At 33.4% G+C, this 21378-nt stretch overlaps 1 protein-coding gene across 1 annotated transcript in view; it reads left to right on the forward strand.

The window, feature by feature from the left end:
* Positions 1 to 15784: 15784 nt before the first annotated feature.
* The window catches only part of Nup205 (nuclear pore complex protein Nup205), a 33825-nt gene continuing 28231 nt past the window's right edge, over positions 15785 to 21378 (forward strand). The window contains exons 1-4 of the mRNA XM_088242204.1: positions 15785 to 15922; positions 16126 to 16277; positions 19152 to 19541; positions 19775 to 20073. Coding sequence (XP_088098330.1) covers positions 15907 to 15922; positions 16126 to 16277; positions 19152 to 19541; positions 19775 to 20073 — 857 coding nt within the window. The 5' untranslated portion in view covers positions 15785 to 15906. The remainder of the gene's footprint in view (positions 15923 to 16125; positions 16278 to 19151; positions 19542 to 19774; positions 20074 to 21378) is intronic.

The raw sequence follows: 21378 nt of genomic DNA on the forward strand, positions 1-21378 counted from the left end.
GATAATATAGCTACACAATATAATACATCACGCAGTTACGTCGTTTGAGTTGATTTCATGGATGAGAGTTGTTGCATCACACAGATCCACAGAAAGAATAAATTATATTATGTATGTACCTACTATGTAGGTACAAATAAATGATTTTATTTATAGCTTACCTGTAAATAAAATCACCGTTCGCTACTGGTAGATTATCATATTTTCACCTCCTTTAAGGCATACATGGGTGGAACAAAAAATTCAACCAACGAGCTGGTGCAGAGAGAGGTTCTGAAATGGGGAAGGAGCTGGTGGGAGAGTTCTTCGAGGAGCGTCTAAAGAAGCTTGTGCCACGGCTTACCACATGCATTGAACGGGATGGTCAATGCTCAATGGTCGTTAAAAAAAACTAATTTAAAACTCAAAATTGAGACTGTGTGTAATTTGAGGCATGTGTAATGCTAGAATAATAAACAAATATTAAAATACATAAACTCATACATCTTCACAGTCTGTACTTTTCTGTAATAAAATAACTAGTGTAGTCGTACCTATTTATAAAATAATTGAGTTTTCTCCTAATTATTAAACATAATTATCAGTAGAGATTGGAGACAATTTGCGACATAATAATTGAGACATTTGCACTTAATTTGGGACATAGTCTCAATTTACCTTCAAAAAAATAAATGCTTTCATTTCTATCAATTTTTAGTTTCACTCTACCAACCTACGCCGAAAGTGTCAAACATGGCGTTGACTTGTTTGCGGAAAAGTGCCTCACGGGATTGTATTATTAAATGGATTAATAATAGGGTTTTGAGACATATGTAATTCAGAAACATATTTTAATTAAAAATCAATGTCAATTATTCAATTAATACTACTTAAGTTGTCTAAATTTCCTCTTGACAGCAATTATACGTTCACAGGCAAAAACTTTGGAAGGACACTGCAATGATGCTACATGTAATATTATGGGCCACGGAAGTTTCGACTCAAATCTCATGTTGTATGTTTTTACGGTACACTTGCCTTCTATACATGCCTCTTTCATGAGGTTACTAGATAATCGAAGGGTAGTTTTACTAAAGTCTTCACCTGACACGCGTCCCCCTTTCCACACACGTGCCGCACGCGTGTCCCCCGCGTGATCCTCAATGAAGGATGATTCTGCGTAGAGAAGAGCTCAAATGAATACCTAAGCATTTGAAAATAATAAACTAGAACAAAAGACCTATGAGAGTTTATCTAATTGACCCTTATCATTTTTTCCTGATCAAACTGGAGTTAACTGATATTCGAATGCTGGTTTTATACGGTGCAAATAAATGATAACGTTGCGCAAGATTTAAAGAAATAAATATTTACAATTTTTGAGTAAGTCCAAATGTTTGGATACAAAATATTATACTAGATATCACCCCAAAGAGAGCTATTGGCATAATTTAATTACATAATAATTTATGCTGTATGTCCCCTTATAAAATACTCATCTGATCTCCTCATCTCCCAACCTCGTAACTCGTAAGAAACAGTATGAACGTTTAAAATGTTGTCAAAAAATTACCCGTCCTCAAGATGCCTACTTAGACGAAAGCGCTAGTTGGTCAAATTAAATCAAGTAAAACTAAAATAAATTTTTATTTATAATTTTGTCAAAATAATAAGATTTTTTACAAACCTCCGGGTAAAAGCGTATATTATGCAATATTACTAACATCTTATAATGATACTACGGTACAATTCCGTTTATCCGAACTCCAGTCATTCGTATTACCAAATATCCAAATCTTCAGTTTTCTTTGTTTTAGTATTTATAATTTAAATTTATGAGGAACTTCAGCCCTACGGGAAATTGGATACAAAAAATGTTTTCTTGCGCGCATTTGTACGGTAAAGTTTCTTGAAAATTTACAAAAATAAATAAATTATATTTGAATAAAAACGAATTACTTTAAACGGCGTCACTAATTCATACGAATCAACCAATGATAAGAGAGCTCTGAAAGATGTCCGGTTTACTTAACGGCAACCGACCAATCGACAGAACTGACCGAGAATAAATGGATGAGATCCTTTGACATCACACCCTGAGTAATTTAAAAAATAAAATACTTTGAAAAATCATAGCGCTGATAATACGATTCATAAAAATGTTTTTTTTTTTTTTTTAATTAGCTTAGTTTAACAATGTTTGATTGTGTCCAAATGCTTGCAGACTGGCAACCAGTCTGCAAGCATTTGGACACAATCAAACATTGTTGAATTACTACCTGGTAAAAGAAGAAGTATAAAAATTGAAAAATTGTTTTCAGGCGTTGCCTAGTAGGTGATTTGGTTCAGCCGGATGAATCTCACCCACGTGATAAAGGTTTCAGCTCTTTTACTTCACAAAAGTCAACAGATGGAAGAGTTGAGGAAATGTGGATGTTCAAACATAGGCAGAATGGTGAATGTTACACAATGTGTAAAGTGGCCACTTAAACCAGCCAATGACAGGTCATAAGCCCTGTAAATGCCTAGACTTCCATATTCCCTTCTCAAAAATCTTTCCCTCTCTGTTGAAATAAATTTAAATAGCTTAGTTTAATTTATTCTTTTTCAGCTTTCTGTCCTCCACTGCTGGAGGACAGATAGGCCCACGCCATATTCTTCCATTTCTTTTGTTCGGTTGCTGCTTGCAGCCAGTTTTTATCCCCCACAGCGGATATGTCGTCGGACCGCCTTTTCTGAGGTCTTCCGACGCCTCTCTTATTCTCCCAAGGTCCCCACCTTAACATTTGTGGGGTCCATCTTGTGGGGCCTTGTCTCGCAACATGCCCCGCCATCCATGATCCATGATATCCGCCATTCTAGTTCTGTTCCCAATTTCCTCATTTCTTATTCTGTCTCTCGGGCCCATACCGAGCTTGGATCTTTCCGCGGATAGCTGTGTGCATTTATTTCAGCTTTTCTAAATTTATTTGTTGTAAGGGCCATGGTCTCTAATGCGTATGTAGTCACTAGCAACAACTGGCAGTTTGCGTGCATCGTATGTTTTCCTTTTCGGACAAATCGGAATCTCTTTATTTTCTAATACCTATGTGTCCAAGTTTTCCAAAAGCTGCCTAACTCATTCCTATTCTTCTCGGCAGTTCCGCCGATTGATTTAGATTTAGTTTAATAGCATATAACAAGTAAAAAAGCACTAAACTTCCTCTCTGTGCAATACACTTTGCTGGGGAGCTATTCTGAACCACTCTTGCGACACGAGAAAACAATTTTTCTCGTGTATTATGAATGTAAATACGCGAGATAATACGGCCGCGAGACCGTTTGGAATACCACTTCTGGACCTGGTTTTAATCTGATTCCAATTCGCTATATTATTTAAAAAGTAATAAAATCTGGCACTCATTAATCTGGATAATTTGAGTTTTACTGTATTAAAAAATATATACCGACAGACTATCGCTTTTTTTTTTAAGATTGCGTTCACACTTGTCATTCTTGAAATCGTTGTACTATTTTCTTTAGGCGGTAAATATTATAAAAATAAACTAAATCACAATCTGTAAATCAAATACTAAACACATAAATAAAGATTTTGTATAAAAATCGAACAGTAACAAACGTAATCAGTGATGACAGTGATAAACGTACATATTTATAAATAATAAAAATATATACTCTTAGAGCACGTATAAAACTCTATTTGTAAGATTACAGGTATACTTAAACTTTTAATATAAAAATCAAACACCGATTTGAGTCTACTGAACACTTTATTTTATTTATTAATATTTTTATTTTTTGATGTAGTCAAGTCCAACAGAGATTTAGGAGTTGTTTTGGACTATAAACTGACATACAACGAGCATATAGATAATACAGTAAATAAATCACTGAAATTACTTGGCTTCATTAACAGAATATCCTCTGATTTTACTAATGTCCGTATAAACAAAACTCTTTATTGCTCAACTGTTCGCCCTCTTCTTGAATATGCCTCAGTGATCTGGTCTCCATTCTATGTCAATCGCATAAATCACATTGAATCAGTCCAACATCGCTTGCTTCGAAAAATAGCGTGGATGCTTGGACTAGAGAGAGATAATTATTCTTATGCTGAAATAGAGTCAATGTTAAATATTTCTAGTCTACAAAAACATAGAACTAATATTGACTCCATATATATGTTCGGCATACTAAATGGTATAATCGATGTTCCATCATTACTGGGACAAGTAAAATTCAATATTCCTACTCGTAGATTGAGAAACAATGAAGTACTGTTCATCGATCAGCATAGAACAAACTATGGCCTAAATTCTCCAATGACCCGCCTTTGTCGTATTGTTAACTCAAGACAGATCTGGACTTTTTTGATTTAAGTTTACAACGATTTAAACGAGCACTAAATAAATAGTCCAGATCTTGTCTCGATGTCCCTTATGTTTGTCAATGCTTCTTTCTTTTTTCTTTAAATGTTTTAAACTACTCTTTTATTGTAATATTTAAACCTTATAAATTGTATACATGGACAATGTCCGTTAATAAATAAATAAATAAATTTTTACAGTATAAAAACAAAAAAGTCTATGACAATCGTTTCGCCTTGTAAGGTCATTTACAAACGAATGTCTTAAATTTATACTTAAATGTTATGATTTAAATAAATAACAGCGTATCATGAGCTTTCTTTATAGAATTGTTAATAACCTAATCGATAGCCCAGAAATTGTTAGGAGCACTTCATATCGAGTCCCTGTCTGTAGAACTCGACATTCCGAGCTCACAGAATATGAAGAATAGCACTTCTGAAGAACACAGGCTACCTATAATGACAGTTTTAGTGACATCGACCTTTTACACCGTAAATACTATATTTTAATCAGATATGTTAGACATTTTAAATTTATCTCCTGCTAAACTTTTAATTTTGACTTAAACATATTATGTACATCTACTACATGCATCTAATTAATTATTGTTTGTTGTGAATTTTTACTAAGAAATATAAATGTTCGTGGAAGCAGAGAGAGGGGGGAGGAAATTAGAGTTGGAACTTAACAATGTCTTCTCCATTTTATGTACTTTTTATTTAATTTTTATAATATTTAATTTTTTTTGGTATATAAATTTTTCCCCTCTCCTTCTGTATTTGTAATAAATTAATGTAAAATCTGTTATTGGTCTTACTTTTTTTAAATTGTCCTCTTGTATTTATAAAAAAGACTGCATGATTCTAATCATAAAAATACTTAAAAAATAAAGATCAACTATCTTTTCTTCCTATACAAAAGTACTTTCGGTACACGAATTACATAAAACCTACTATTTACGAATAAAATCAGCATACCTGTTGTTATATCCTGTCTCCCTTGAAGAACATCACCCAACAAGTCACGTATTAGAAATGATTTATGGCCGTCCTGATGCATTTTAATGTTTATAACTTATAACCGATTTATCCCGTGCGGTTTTCATTCATTTTCATTAAAAAAATACTAAAAACTTTTGCTTTTAAAATTGAATCAATAAAATCAATCAGTTTTAGTAAATTCAACAAAATGTTAAATTATAGTTTCACTTGTCACATATTTTGCATACAAAATAACTTACTTTGTCAGTTAAAACTTTTCAAGCCAAACAAATAAACGCGTTCGACTTACAAATAAAACTAAAAAGAATATATCCAAATAAAGATTTTTAAATTAACGCGTTGTTTAGAAACAAAGACGTTATATATTTATTTTATTATAATGAATAACCACAAAGTAAGTGATTCAAATATAATTTTTAAACTCATGTACTTTGATATTTTATTTTATTAACATATACGGCAAATTGCCTTTAACAAAATTTATAGTATAAACATTTTTGGTTTAATTGTTAAAAAAACATACATTGCTAAGATTTAGAAACAAAAATTTAACCCAAAAATTATACAACACATTTAGTAGAAGTTTAAAACAATTGAAAATAAATGTAAAAACCAAATTAAATAATAAAATATTTTAAAGGGTAAATATAACGTGAAAATCATAAAGCACCGTTTTCATTGCCATTCACCGTCTTTAAATAAGTTCAGTAGGTTTGATCTATATGAACAATATCCTCCACTAAATAAATCCGATACGTGAGAATAACCATTGTCGAGTTCCCGAAGGCTATTTATTACAGCATTACAAGTATACACTGTCCGTGAATTGTTGCTATAAAACGGTGGCACATGTCTAGTCATTCTTCCAGGCACCCTGAAGTTGATATGAGATAACCGTTCTGGGTAATCCCATATTGAATTTACAATTTTGAATATGTTTAATAAGTCTATAATTTTTCTTCGATCGCTTAGTTTTAACAAATTTAATAAAAAATCGTAATTCGAAAATACGTGACTAATTCCAAGTTTAAAATTTAAATACAAAGTCATACATATAAAGTCTGTATTTATGTTTAAAATTTATAATAATTTGAAAATAATAGGTTTCTTTGTTTTTGACAAAAAATATCGTTGAATGGTCGACATCAACAATTTTTTTTTTTTGCTTAAAACATACCTACTCAAAATTAAATATTTACAACCGAATCGTTGTTTTTTTAAAAACAAAAAAAAAACATTATTCCATTAAAATTGGTTTGAACTAAAATATTTTAATTACATATTTTAAAAAAATAATATTATTCCTGGCTTATACCACAAAATTTGTGTGCTTTTTAAAAACAAAAAAAAAGATTTTGATGCGATCTTTTGTATTGTTTGATTTTTATCCAAAGATTTCTTTAAAATAGAAAAATTCACTTAGATATTTCGTCATTATATTATGAACCTAAGTTTGGTAAATTTCAAGAGACGTAATCTGCCGGCGGAAAAGTAAATATATTTTGATTATGTAATGCTTCAAGGTTTATTTTTCGTAGAATTACATTAGAAAATTATTGTTTTATTATTTTATCTAAATATTTGTTTATATAGCGCGATCTTGAAACACAAAATTGTAAAATATCAACATCGATTATTTCCTTAATTTTTATCAGACTGCAGCCCCCTCCCACTCGGGTATTATTTATGTAAAATTCATCTAAAAAATAATAAAAGCGCATTGAAACAAAAAAATATACCCGTTTTCTTAATGATTACTTACTTTAAACTGTTTCTATGTTTACTTTTATAATATATTATTATTTAGTTTGGATAACTTATAAATCACTTTTTTATTACACATTCGAATTCCACCTTAAAACCTGAGAATTTTTTTTTTTTTAGAATGGTGGCTTCAGGCCGGAGTAACTTGCCAAACATGGGTGCCTATACCACTACGGTCAACCAATTCAAAAACTGCTTTTCAGGAATTTTTTTATACATCACAATGTAGCAATGTTGCCTATCGGATATAATAATCACCTTAGTTATGCAATGTAAATTTATTTAATTAAAGCGCTGAGTCGCATTTTCAAGAAATAAGTCTTCTTAAAAATATCAATGTAACAGCAATGCGTATTTTACTCAAAATAATTGCTCTTTTTGGCATGAAATGCACCATACTATTTTACTGATTAATATGGAAGTTTCTGTAATGATTTATGCTCGTTAAACGAACTTTGAGACGATGGTCTTTTGACAAAATCTAATTATTAAAATTAATACCGAATTGCTTAAGATTTATTTATCATAAACACAACACGCTATTAAAAAGATTTTTCACTCTGAGTGATCCCAATCTTAACGAATATTTTTTTATCGTATCTCTAAATTATTTTTTCTATGTTAAATAAAAAAAATCACGTCTCTCTTGCACTTCAATTATATTGCAATAAAAATGCATATTTCTAATTATTAATGCAGGTTCAATTATTTATTTATTTATTGAAGTGTTTTTTCAATTACGGTTTGAACTTTCCCGTCGCGCCATTGCTAAATATATTAAAATAAATTATGAAGATATTTTAACACTCGTAGGTATGTTTGATTTTTAAACCGTAAAATATTTTTTTGACACTTGATGACGTCACGTTCTATCTTCAAATTCTACACTCGCTTTCCCGCGTTTAAATGACAACTAAGCTTTAATAATGCGCCCTCTGACGAATATACCGCTTACTATATCCAGAGGAGATAAAGAGCGACTGAGCGAGGTAAAATAAACAACTGAAAATGGTGAAATAAATGTAGGTGTTCCGATACTTGGTCAAAATACGACGTATTCCTTTTTGCGATTTGCCCGCTGTTCTTGCAGTAAAATTGAATCAACCAGCCCCTATTCACTAAAATCTTATATCCTTTTTATTTTATTTTAAATGCACTTATGTATTTTTTTAATTATTTCTGAGAGAGGTAAACACCATAACACGAGTAATCCCGCATTCCGTTAAACTTGCTTTACCATATTTTGCATTCTTAACTACATTATCACAATTCAGCCAACTTTGATTTTAACAAAAAAATATTGTGTAAAGGATTCTGAAGTCTTTTTAACCATTAAATGTATAATAATACATTTTTTGTTCTGCCAAGATCGAGTTTAAATGAATTACAAATATAATTAGATATAGGCAAACAATATTTTACAATACCTCTAACCTGCAATGATATTTGTGTATAATATTATCAATTCCAAGTACGAATGTTTACATTTCTTTAGAAAGCGTGGTCTGTATAAAAATACAGATAAATAAGTCGTTCCTTATCGTTTGTTTATTTTGTTCTTTGTTTGTTGTAACACTAAAAAAACATTATTTCTGAACTGGCACCAAGGCGTACGACTGATCATCGATCATCTTACCGGTGTGTAAGAAAGATGATCGAGATACGCTCCGGTTCGTATACAAATGCAACGTCTTTATACATCATAATGTTCAGAAAAGAAATAACAATGTTTACGATATTGAAAAGTTGTCAACCAAATCGACATATTTTACAGAATAGGGCCCAATTTGTTTATATATGCGCGCATCAACTTTGAGAGTTTTGAAGAGCAGAGTGGAGGAAGCATAGGGTGTTCGGGATTCAGGCTGCAGGCTGCAGGGTGGGGTACGATACGAGATAATACAGAGTACAGGGTGGTTAGAGGAGGCGCATTAAACGAGCATAAAGCTCGGTATAATGGATGCTTCTATACAAATGTAACGGGTCGCGGTTTGCCTCCCACCATTTTAAACAGTCAAACAAAATGGAAGGCGTGCGCCATCTTGTTTTGCACTTTAAAATGAGAATGCTTCAGCCATCGCAGCGTCTGCGATTACTTGCTGATTTTTAAACTGAAAGTTTCTTCTTCTTCTTATGGTTCCTCTCCCCGATGGAGGTTGGAAATCATCATTGCGATTCTTACTTTATTGGCAACTGCCCTGAACAAGGACTGAGTGCTGCAATGGAACCAGTCGCGCAAGTTCTCACAAGCCGAGAGATTCGCCTTCTACCTGCACTGCGTCTTCCTTCAATCCTTCTCTGTAGAATAACTTGTAAAACTTTATATTTTTCGCCTCTCATCACATGCTCAAAGTACTCGAGTTTTCTTTTCTTTATGGTCTTCAGTACCTCTTTATCTTTTTCCATCCGTCGGAGAACATCATCGTTTCGGACTCTATCCACCCGGGAGATTTTAAATATCCTCCTGTAGCACCACATTTCAAAGGCTTCGATCTTTTGTGAAGTTTTTTGGGTGAGTGTCCACGTTTCGACACCGTAAAAAAGTACTGAGAAGACGTAACATCGAGTAATGCGCATTCGGAGGTCTAAATTAAAGTCTCTACTGCAAAGAAGGCCACGCATCCTGAAAAAGCAGTCTCGCGCCACCTCTATTCTGACTTTGATCTCTCGCGAGTGATCGCATTTATCATTCAGCCTGCATCCTAAATATTTATATTGATGAACTTGCTCAATAATGAAAGTTTAATAGTTTTTATTATTAAGATAAGGCTAATTCTCACGCATAACATGTTATTTTCACAAATGAGGAATGTCGTTGACAATATAATTAATATTTTTGGCCCGCGCGCTCTCTTTTCGCTTTTTTGAAGAGTTATGCCCGCACGCATTTCGTATTGTTGAAAAGTATTTTCGCTATTCACCGTGAAAGTTATTATAACTTCATCAATTCGCCGCCTCCAGATGAAATTGTGTGCCTGCAGTGTTCCGGATCATCAATCTCCCCGATAGCGCGAGCTGATCACCGATAAGGAAGAGGACTCAACACCAGGTTGATCTCTGATCCCAGTACATATTTAATATACTGTTGGCAGCATAATCCATAGTCAGCTCACATTGTCAGTTTGGAGAAATTAATTTAATTGTCAAGAGAAGAGCGGGGGGGGGGGACAAGCTGCGCAGCCAAACCGACAATGTCCCGTCAGGCGTGGCAACCGCACAAAACCAAAATTAGCCAGTATCTACTTACATATGATTATTTTGGCTAAAATACATAGAAACAACTTATCGGCTCGACCGATGTGCATTTTAATCCGCTGAAGAAATTTTTTCCGAAATCGCACGGAAAAATTAATTATCTACTAAAACTATCATGAAAATAATCTTTCAAAATAAAACGTGAAAGCCTCTGTTTTATTCTTCATCCGCCTTTATGAGAGAGTAATTTTAAAAAACACCTCGGGGTATAATATAAGAAATATTATAAGCTCTAGTCATGTTATGTCACGTCTAGTTCAATCACAAGTAACTATCGACGTGCTAATAAGCGACGTGATAACAATTTCTCCCCATGGTTGTTTATCGTATTCGCGATCACAATGCAACATCCGTGAACACCTAATATTAAATGTCAAAATATGTACGTTTCGCGACGTACCTATATAATCCTGCTGCGCAATCACATATTTTAATTTCACCCGTGTACATGTGAAGAATATTCCAAAACTGCGATTTTTATTTATTTATTTATTATTTATCACGCTATTTATTGCATTTATCCAGCGGTTGGCGAGCCGAATATCAAGAAAAGCGGTCGCCATAGTAATTGTAATTTATTTTTCACTTCTTTTTATTAGATACTCCTTACTATTTTGCAAATGCAATATATTGTATTATTTTTTATAGTAAACGCCAATTTTTCGCCCATGAACTGCATTTATTTACTAGGAAAACAAAAACAAACCGACATGAGCGTTGACTTTACACACGCGTTGACTTATGACTGCGATAACTTAAGCACGTTCATTATTGCTCATTGTGATCGCTCAAATGCTTAGCATGTTTTTAAGCACGTCGATAGTTATTTGTGATTGAGCTACTGGTTAGTGTAGTCTCCATGTGCTTTTTCAGGTTGATTTTAAATTGTCAGGTAAGTCATTGCAGTGTTTAGGTCCATCGTATAATATATTTGACCGTCCCGCGTTTGGTTTTACTTGTTCAATGTTCTAATGTTTGTATCATATTTGTTATAATGTTAGGCCATTGTCTTGTATGTTTTTATCGACCCAATTTACGTCAGGAACTTTATGTCAAACTTTCGTTCAACTTTCGTACAGTTCAGTCGTTGGGGTCGGGTAGGGTAAGTTGTACATTAGTTATCTCGAAAACTCTGCCATTTTGAAGAACATCAATTATTATGTTCCGAACTCCGTCTCACTTCTGTTCAGTCCTAACGCTCCTATATACCTGCGTGAAAATTCCCAACGCTATCAGTTCATGGTTTACCTCTTCGTTCTAATTCTCGAGGCACTCTCTTAATACCCATCCACAATTCCTCTTTCTTCTCTAACTCATATAGTGTCCATGCGGCTCGACTGTGGAATCATCTCCCATCCACTATCAAAGATGTTACTACATTATCTCTGTTTAAATCACGTCTGAAGAAACACCTCCTTTATCTTCCTTAATCTCTCCTCCTTTCCTTTTCCCTCTTATTTTCTTTTTACCGTTGAGTAATAGTTTTGATTTAAGGTAATTTATAAACAAATACGTTTATTTCTATTTTTATATATCTTTAGCTTTTTAATTTTTATTTTCTATTGAATGTGTTCTGTAACTTGAATTATAAAAATAAAACTTTTATTTTATCGGTTGGTTGGAAAAAAATGCCATTTGGCAATAAGCCCGCCAATGTACAAATAATATTATAAACAAAAAATCTTAGTAAATAAATAAATAAATGAAATAATTATTATCTCCGACAACGTCAGCACAGACTGTTTTACTTCCTGACTTCCTGACTTCCAGAACCAACCGGCTTCTGGTTATGCCGATCGGAAGAACAGTCAGGCAGCGGAATATTATAATTTTGGAAATCGACGTCTTTCACCTCGGTAAAACTATGTTTAAGAAGCAAATACTCCTGCTATTGGAGAATAAAACCTTATTAATATCGGACAATTACTCGAGGGTTCCTGGTTTGATGTGTTGTCCCAATATAACGTGTTGAATCATTTGTTATTTGTAATGTTATTTTAGTCAAATTAATTCATGTTAAATTGATTTACCTACAGTACTGAATACCTAGGATTAAAAATAATCACATGCTTTGCTATCTTTCCAGGAGTCGAAACCGGAACCCTCTGTTTGTGAGGCAAGCAATTCGGTCATTAGGTACACCATAAACATATGTATTGCATAAAAATATATTTAAAAGCACACTTTACAACACTTTATAAAAATAAGACACACGAGAGAAAATATCATTCAGTGTTCGATTGCGCCTGGGTGTCAGATAATACGCATTACATACGCGTTAAACTCATTGCCTCGATTAAAAATACACATTTCAAGCAAGGCAAGAACTTGTGAGAATTATTTCAAAATTACAAAACTCCAAATAATCATAGCGTTGATAATACGGCTAGGAACATACAAGGATTTTTTTTTGCTTAGTTTGATAGTCTATCAACTCATTCTTTCTCTGTATTTTACAATTATAACAATTTTCTTTATCTAAAATAATGGCGGTTTGCATTCCGGCTCCCCCTTTCTTTCTGGTTCGTGAATCTCCCGCTATGTAAGTTTGAAATCGCATTTAGAACATATCATGCCAAGCGTATTGGAGTGGGACACCATTACGGAACTGCTTTCCACATATTTTCCGAGTCAATTCAACTTTCTAACAACCACCAGCGCAAAGTACGCCATTCAAACTCCGTAATGAAATGCTGAAACCCCAAAATAAAACGAAAATAAGCCGTATATTCTTGAAAACACGAGTCAAAATGATCTGTCACTTTTCCCGCCATACGCCGTTTTGACACTACTGCGGCGAACGCAACCATTAATTCCACGTTCAATGCAAATTCACCTTTACAATCAGAAGCATAGTTTCCAAATTTGCTCAAATATTTTATTTTCATACGCCATCTTTCCCCGCAAACGTAACCGCTAAACTAGCGAGATAAATAGACAGTTAAATGTGTATTTTATGTATTGGTGCCTAAGGTTGAAAATAGCTTGGTGAACAATTTAACTTACGCTGTTTTTGGCACTGTTTAAGGGGTAAATGTCGGACCAATGACAGAAGGGATGAAGACCAATCAAAAATCGTTTTGAACAATAAACTCTTGTTTGTTTTGAATTGCGTACAGTAAGCGTAAATAATATTCGGTTTATTTTTTTAAAATTTCAAACAATAATTACAAATTAAAATAAAAAAATTATTACAAACATAATATTGCTGGGCATCTTTCACTGGTAACACTAGGGAAATATCACCATTTAAAAAAAACATTTTTAAAGTTATAAGGAAAAAATGTTTCAGTCAAAAGCAGACAGAACCGAAGGGCATGTATGACAAGATGTATGAATGTGGAAGAATCTAGGAATGTATGCCAGTATAGACATGTGTGTCGGTCCATTCTCTCTGCCTACCCATATGCGGAAAGGGCGTGATGGTGGTAGTAGTAGTAGTAGTAGTAGTAGTAGAGTAATGAGGGTCTATAAAAAAGTTTGGTTTGCTACTTATTAATAGCATAAAAAGTATTTTTAAATTTTGAATTTTGAATTCCCGCAGAAACGGTCATTGCATTCGCCACGACCCCAATACGTCACGATTCATGTTAATTTTGAACTTTGTTCCTAACCATTAAAAAAATTATAGAACATCGTCACGAAACGTCACGAAATGCCAAATATGTCGCGTTTTCCTAGTGACGTATTTTCTTATAATTTCTTTTTTAAAGTTATATATGAAAACATTTCTCCACAATATCCATCTTGATTTTGGAAACACAATTAATTATTATAAATCCATTTCATATATTTTTATCGGGATTACCTACCTACTACGAATCTTTCATTTGGAACATTATTGCAACCTAAGGCATTACCCAAAACACTTATAACCGTATAAGTTGTTTTCCATTTTTAAAGCAGGTTTATACATTATTTTACGTTTAATCATCAGTGTGGCTATTATATGGAGAAAAGGGTTTTCGCTTTTTTTTAAATCCACAAATTAAACACTTTAGGGAGTAGAGAAAATTCAGAATACCACCCCTGGAGCTATCTTATTGCTTTTTAATTATCCCATGGTCTCCACTTTAAAATTTGGGGGGCGTATCTCTTTGTTTCTCATTTCGCAACATGACCTGCTCATTGCAATTCCAATTTGCTTATGTGGTATATTATTATCAACAACTTCAGTCCGGCGCTGATTTCTTAACTTCCTACCTTATCTTTCATACTTACACCTAGCGTTTTCCGTTCCATACACTATCAGAACTATAATTCATAAATATTTTTGTAATTATCATAAGCGTAAGACTGATCCCCTTCCCTTCCGTGTAATAAAAAATATCTAGATACGCTGCAATGGGAGTACCAATGATTTTTTATTCAAGGTCAGATCACATTTCAATAAATTCTCCTGTTAAATCAACACGACAGGTTAAGTTTTGTTATAATCCGTTGCTTAAAAAAAAATTCAAAAAAATTATCGAAGCTGCTCCAAATCTATTTTACTTTATTTTAATTTAAATATTTTTATTCAAAATTTTATTACTTCAAAGAAAACTTTTTGATATACTTTATTTACATACTTGTAAATATATTTACGTGTTTTATCATAAATCGATTTGATAATTATTCAATTATATTTTTAAAATCCCCCTTCCTCTCCTCCATTTTATTTCTTCATCCTCAACCTTATTGCCGGGCTATTTTTTTTCTTTTCAGATAAAATATTTTGTATTTTCTCTTTAGCATGTAATATTTTTAACAATTATATTAATATTTGTAAAAATAATTCAATACATGCATGATGTACTAAATGTAATATCCACTATTTTTTAAAATGATTTATTTACATGTTTTATGTTGTTTTTCTAAATAAAATTGAGTTCTTTTTTTAAAAAAAAACTACTGTTTCCTATGCAGGACTGGGTGCGAATAGAAGTATTATATTTAATTATTCAAGAGGGTTCATCAATTTATTTAGTGAAAGATATTAGAACAATTAGAAATGCCTTTTCACAAATGGTATGATAAGGAATAAAAAAATTAAAACCCGAGTAGCAATATAAATGCAAATTGTGAAATTTATTCTTTTTAAATGGCAAAAGAGTAAGTTGACGAATTTTTTCAACCAAACATCAAACAATTTGGCGTAAATGGTATTTAAATAAATATTCAATGTAATTACCTATTATTTTAATCAATAAATGAAAAACATTATAATTGAATTGGATTATTTTTATAATATTCAAAATGTTAATGTGCGGTTATATCCATTTCATAGTAAAAACTTGGCAAAAGCAAAAATAAATATAAACCATAAGTATTGAACATCTAACCCCGTTTTAAATAAGCTGTGTAAGTAGAAAAATGTCAAAACATATTATTTTTTTTGCATGGTTTTTTAACATTTTTTCCACACACCACACCAATTTCAAAACGCGCTATGAAATATGTTGACAGTTAATGTGCGGCGTTTTTGTTTTTATGTATTTTTGTAATTTAATAGTGACTTTCGTAAAAAATAACTAAGTTAACAAATAAAACCCAACATGGATTCAATAGACGGTAAGAATTTTTTTTGTCTATCAGATATAAACCGATTTTTAGGTTACTGTCGTCCTCCATAACCTGTGCTATTTCATCGCTCGGTATTGTTGCATTCGAATATCCGAAAGCTCACATCGTTTCGTTTGGAGACTTATTAAATATAATATATTCAATTTCTAATATCATCCGAATATAAATGTTTTTTTATTTCGTGTTTTTAGGTGCGCAGTGTGAAGATATGTGGACACCGTTTAAAGATCTGGTATCCATAGTAAATCACTATGTAGGAGGTCCCACGACCGGGTCTTACGCTCCCTTTGAAGCAGCACTCAGAAGACATCGACAGAATTTTTTGTCTTTAATGAAAAATCCGGTTAGTATATAGTAATATTAGAAGTGAGCCGTAAACTTTATGGCAGTTTGCACTCACTTAAAAAAAAACAGAATTTCTTGCCAATCAATGCTAAGCGACCACTAGTTCAGAGCTTACTTCTTCCACTTCCACTCCCCTTGATTATTCATTCATATTAAGATACGGGAGAGTAAAAAAAGTTTTTACTTCGGTAGCAAATTATAGCTAAGTTTTTTTAGATATAAAAAAAACGCACACGCTGTACTGGTTGTTTAATTTAAGCTGGCGCGTTCGCAAAACTCACGCAAACACGTTTAAAGTCTACAGATGTTGATTTAAAAAAGGTTATATTAAATTTTAACCGAATGTGCTAACTTTATTATTTATCAATAAGTGTCAGGGGCGAATGCTCCTTATAATCGATTACATGCAGCTTACCATATTTTATTGACATCGTAAGTAATGTTTTATAATAACAACAACAACAACAAACCATCACGCCGTTTCCCCGTAGGGGTAGGCAGAGAGGATAGAACGCCATAACACTCTATCTTGGCATACAGACCTGTTTTATAATACTGTAGTATTATTAGGAAAAAACACATCACCAAAAAATATATAACTTTTCTTTGGTTATTAAATTTATATCATATTCCTTAATTCCATACAGCGACCAGTTGCGCCTCTATTGGCCAAAATTATTACTACTGGATTACACGAGATTATTCTGCTCCCTTTAAAATTACACTAATTCAAATACGTCTTTAACCTAAAACTTTAGAATCTCGTTCGAAAAATTACACTTGCTATTACAGTAAAATCTTGCAGCTTTCATTAATGCAATTTAGTCTTTCAATACTTTTTCATAACGGCTAGTATTCTTTAAAATACATCAATTTGACTTACGACAGTCTAAGGGAGGTGACAATATACGCACTCGTTATGTGTAAGAAAGAGATAACGAATATATTTTGTATGTCGTAAGTAATTTAGCATACTTATGTTTCGGTGGTTTGAAAGTAAATTTACTTTAAAATAAACAAATATTTTGATATTTTAATCGAAACGAATTGATATTTTAATCCATAATATAGTATAAATCCTTTAGTGGGTTTTAAAAAACAAAGATTCGCTAATTGTTTTTTAATTGTAATTCGTTTTTGTGCATACGATGACAGTTGAATATTGTAGGTTATTCTTCAGTATCCAATTAAACTTTTAAAATTTAGTTAGAGTTATGATAAAAACGTTACTAGTGTATAGTGTTAAGAATAAATATATATGAAGAATTATAATATGTAAAACTTATGTCGTTTTGTGAATAATAATGTGATATAAAAGTCGATGAAACAATGATTCTTAAAACGTAATTTATGTTTTGTTTGGTGAACTATCGTACTCGGTAAGGAATACTTTTAAATTATTTAATTATTATTATTATTTATTAAAAAATAGTGTTTTTTTTCAAGACAAATTATAATAGTCTGACTTAACCAAAGATGCACCGGTGCGCTAATGAATTATCCAGTTTATTAATTACTTTTTCGACGCTTAGCCCAAAACGCGAAATAGCTGCGCGGATGGGTCGTTGCTTTCTAATGACGTAGGCGGGGGTTCGAATCCATAGGGGTTCCATTTTTTTTTTTAGAATTATGTTTTTTTAAATTGTATTTTTTAAATCAAATGTTTGGGCTACATTAGAAAATATTTTTACTGAAACTATTAGCCGCTGGAGCCATTTGTTAGGAATTATTTATTATATATAAAATAGACTTGTTTTTTATATGCCATACTACCGCTATGGACATTTTATCAGAATTTTCATAGCTTACCAATTTAAAAACTCACCGCTCGCCACTGATAAGTGTGTATGCATATTTTCTCCATTATTATTTGTACCGTGCATTTTTTTACACTATATTAATTATTATTTTTATAATGAATACAAAATATTTTTTTAAAGAAAAACTTGTTTAAAAATAAATAAATATAAGACATTTTCTTAAGTGCCTTTTTTCCGCTCTAATCCAATAGAGATTTTTTTTAATATTTCAAATATCAAGATTTTTTTTAATATTTCAAATATCAAGATTTTAAAATCAATATTCTGTCCATTAAAAATGTTTTTGTGTAAGTTTTGCAAAACGCCAGCACTAGATACTTGACCTATGTATATGATTTTTTGAAATGAAAATATACATTTATAAACCAATGTTTTTACTCCATCTTGTGTAAGTTTTGCGAAAACGCCAGCACTAGATACTTGACCTATACATGATTTGCTTAAATGAAAATATAAATTTATAAACCAATGTTTGTAATCCATAGCTTAATATATATACATCGAATACATATTATTATATTTTTACTATCAAGAATCTCGGAGAAGAAATTCGGACGAACGCAGAAGCATCCTGTGTATATTTTATTACCATATCATTAGCAACTAAGAAAGCGATAGTTGTCTATGTCTCGCTCATAAGCGCGAGGGAGACAGATATTATTTTCATAATGCGTATGCTGTGCGATGTCATATCATGAGCTTATTCACAGATAGTACACAATGCGTTTGTATAAGTATTGCGAACGCGCCAGCTTTAAAAATCCTCCAGTACGAATGTAAAAATTTTACACATGTAAAAAAAAAAGGTCCTGCCTTACAGGAATTTCCTAGCTAGTCGGGACCCGAACCAAAGAACCTCTGTACGTTTTAAAACTGTGAAATTAATAAATAGATTATTTGAAGTTCCAACAGAAAACGATATAATATCATTTTTGACCATTCGTGTATTTTTTAGGGTAACAATATTATATCTACTCACATCACCTATAAAATGGACGAGATTTATAGTTTTAGAAAGAAAGAGTTTTAAATATAATTTTTTTTTTTCTCAGCCTAAGAATCCGCAGAGCCGCGAGGAGATAAAGCGCGGCGCGACTGAGGGCATCACGCTCGCGGGCAGCGGCCACACGATACTCCCACCGCAGCTCGTCGACGAGGCGCTCATAGTGTCGGACATGTATTCGCTCAACGAGTACCTGGCGCTGGGCCTGCTGTGCGCGGCGCAGCGGCAGCTGGCGCGCCACCCGGGCCTGCCGCGGGGGCTCGTGGCCGTGCTGCTGTACCACGACGGGCGGAAAGCGTTGGCGCAGGCGCTGTGCAGCCTGCTGGAGGCGCGGCGCGGCGCCGCCTGGGCTGTGGACGCGGCCCCCGCAGTGGTGGACTATGTCACGGCGTACACCGACCGACTGGTCGCCGACGGTCTCGTGCAGCACATCCTCGAGGCGAGTTACTTTGTACATTTTTTTAACCCTCCTTTTCCGTGATTTTTTTTGTTATCAGTGTGTTTTTTTGTATCAACTATCAAATCGACATCACCGGAAAGTGAGCCTAACTAACCTAAGCTGTGATCCATAAAACATTACCCATCACCCTCGATCTGATTTTCCCAATTCTGACGGCGATGGGGTGTGAACGAGAAAGGTGCGAAGAAATAAAAAAAATGCCCACATCTCAGGTCCTCGAGGGCTGGGACATCGGCCAGCAGATGGAGCTGCTGCAGAACAATCGCGCGCTGGGCGGGCCGCGACACCGGCGCGCCGTGCGGCGGCTGCTGCGCGAGGCGCGCGGGCTGCTCGGGTCGGCCCTGACCGCGCTGGCCGCGCAGGCTGGCCTGCCGCGCGCTCCCGCGCTGGCGCTGCTGGGCGCGCTGCGCGCGCGCGCACCCGCACTCGGCAGCGGCGGCGGCCCGGACGGCGTTGGGCTCGCGCTCACCGTGGCCTTCCTGTACAGCGTGGACCTGTCGGCCATGCACAGGTAGCGAGTCCTATCTGTATTTAATTTATTTAATAATTTGTTTTAATCTCATACGAAATCATTATTCCCCGTCCGCTCCCGAGTTATGGACTGCCGACGAATAATCGGCAGCAGACGTCCTTATAACTATATAATAATTATTAATCTATTATTACGTTATTATATAATTATTATAATTACTAGACTTAAAATTATTTCAAACTTACAATTTGCAATATACAATTCATAATGGGCCTTACTTTAAACCTAGTATAAAGTTACGACTAGGCATAGTGGTAAAATAAAGATGGGAATACCTTCCTTATAATGGAATTCCTATCCTTATTCTACCACTACGCCTGGGCGTAATTTTATCACAGGTTTATAAGTAAGATTCTATATGTCATAAATTATTTTTATTTTATTTTATTTTATTCAGAAAACATACAGTCATACAAAATAAGTATTAAAAACAACAATTTTTTAACATAAAAAGACCAATTAAGTTTTCATAAATTAAAAAAATATAAACATTAAATGTGTCAAAAAAATAAATAAGAATTTTAAGCGAGAAAAGTATAATTGTTGACATTTGCGTTTTCCATGGAGGTAATAAATTAAAATAAATAAAAATACCGAATGTACACTCCGAGCCATCCACGCACACACATGAACACACATATAAAACATACACAAACATATACATTACATGCGGCACATATACATAGCATAAACCACTCAAGATGCACATTCAGCAACTATCCCAAATAATCGACCCCATGAAGAAATTTTCTGTACAAATGCAACGTGCAGTTAAAAATGTCTACATCAATACTGAGTCCGTTATAATTTCTACAGGTACGTCTAATGAATGAATTTGAGGTATAATTGTTTTTACAGGTTGGTACATAAAAAAGGGAATTTTATCTAGTATAGCGAAGAGGACAACGGAAATCAATATTTTGTAAAAGATACGGCGAATCAACCATATTATTGAGAATTTTGAAAAGAAAAATTAAATCATATGTAAGGCGCCTTTTTTGTAGTGATTCTATATTAAAATTGATCAAAGATGCGCCGTAATCATTTTCAATGTTGCCAAAACGATATTCCAGGCTCCTTATAAATTTCTTTTGAATGTTTTCAATTTGATTAATATATACATTATATTAAGGGGACCATACTAATGAAGCGAATTCGAGTTGACTTCGCACATAAGTATAGTATGGAAGTTTGAATGTATTTGGTGATGAGAATGGCTTGGAGATTCGTAAGATAAACCCTAGAAGTCTGTACGCCTTATCTACTATTGTATTTATGTGATCT

The sequence above is a fragment of the Micrasema longulum genome, unplaced genomic scaffold, assembly GCF_059751315.1.
Source record: "Micrasema longulum isolate JH-2025_06_02 unplaced genomic scaffold, ASM5975131v1 h1tg003417l, whole genome shotgun sequence".
NCBI lineage: Eukaryota > Metazoa > Arthropoda > Insecta > Trichoptera > Brachycentridae > Micrasema > Micrasema longulum.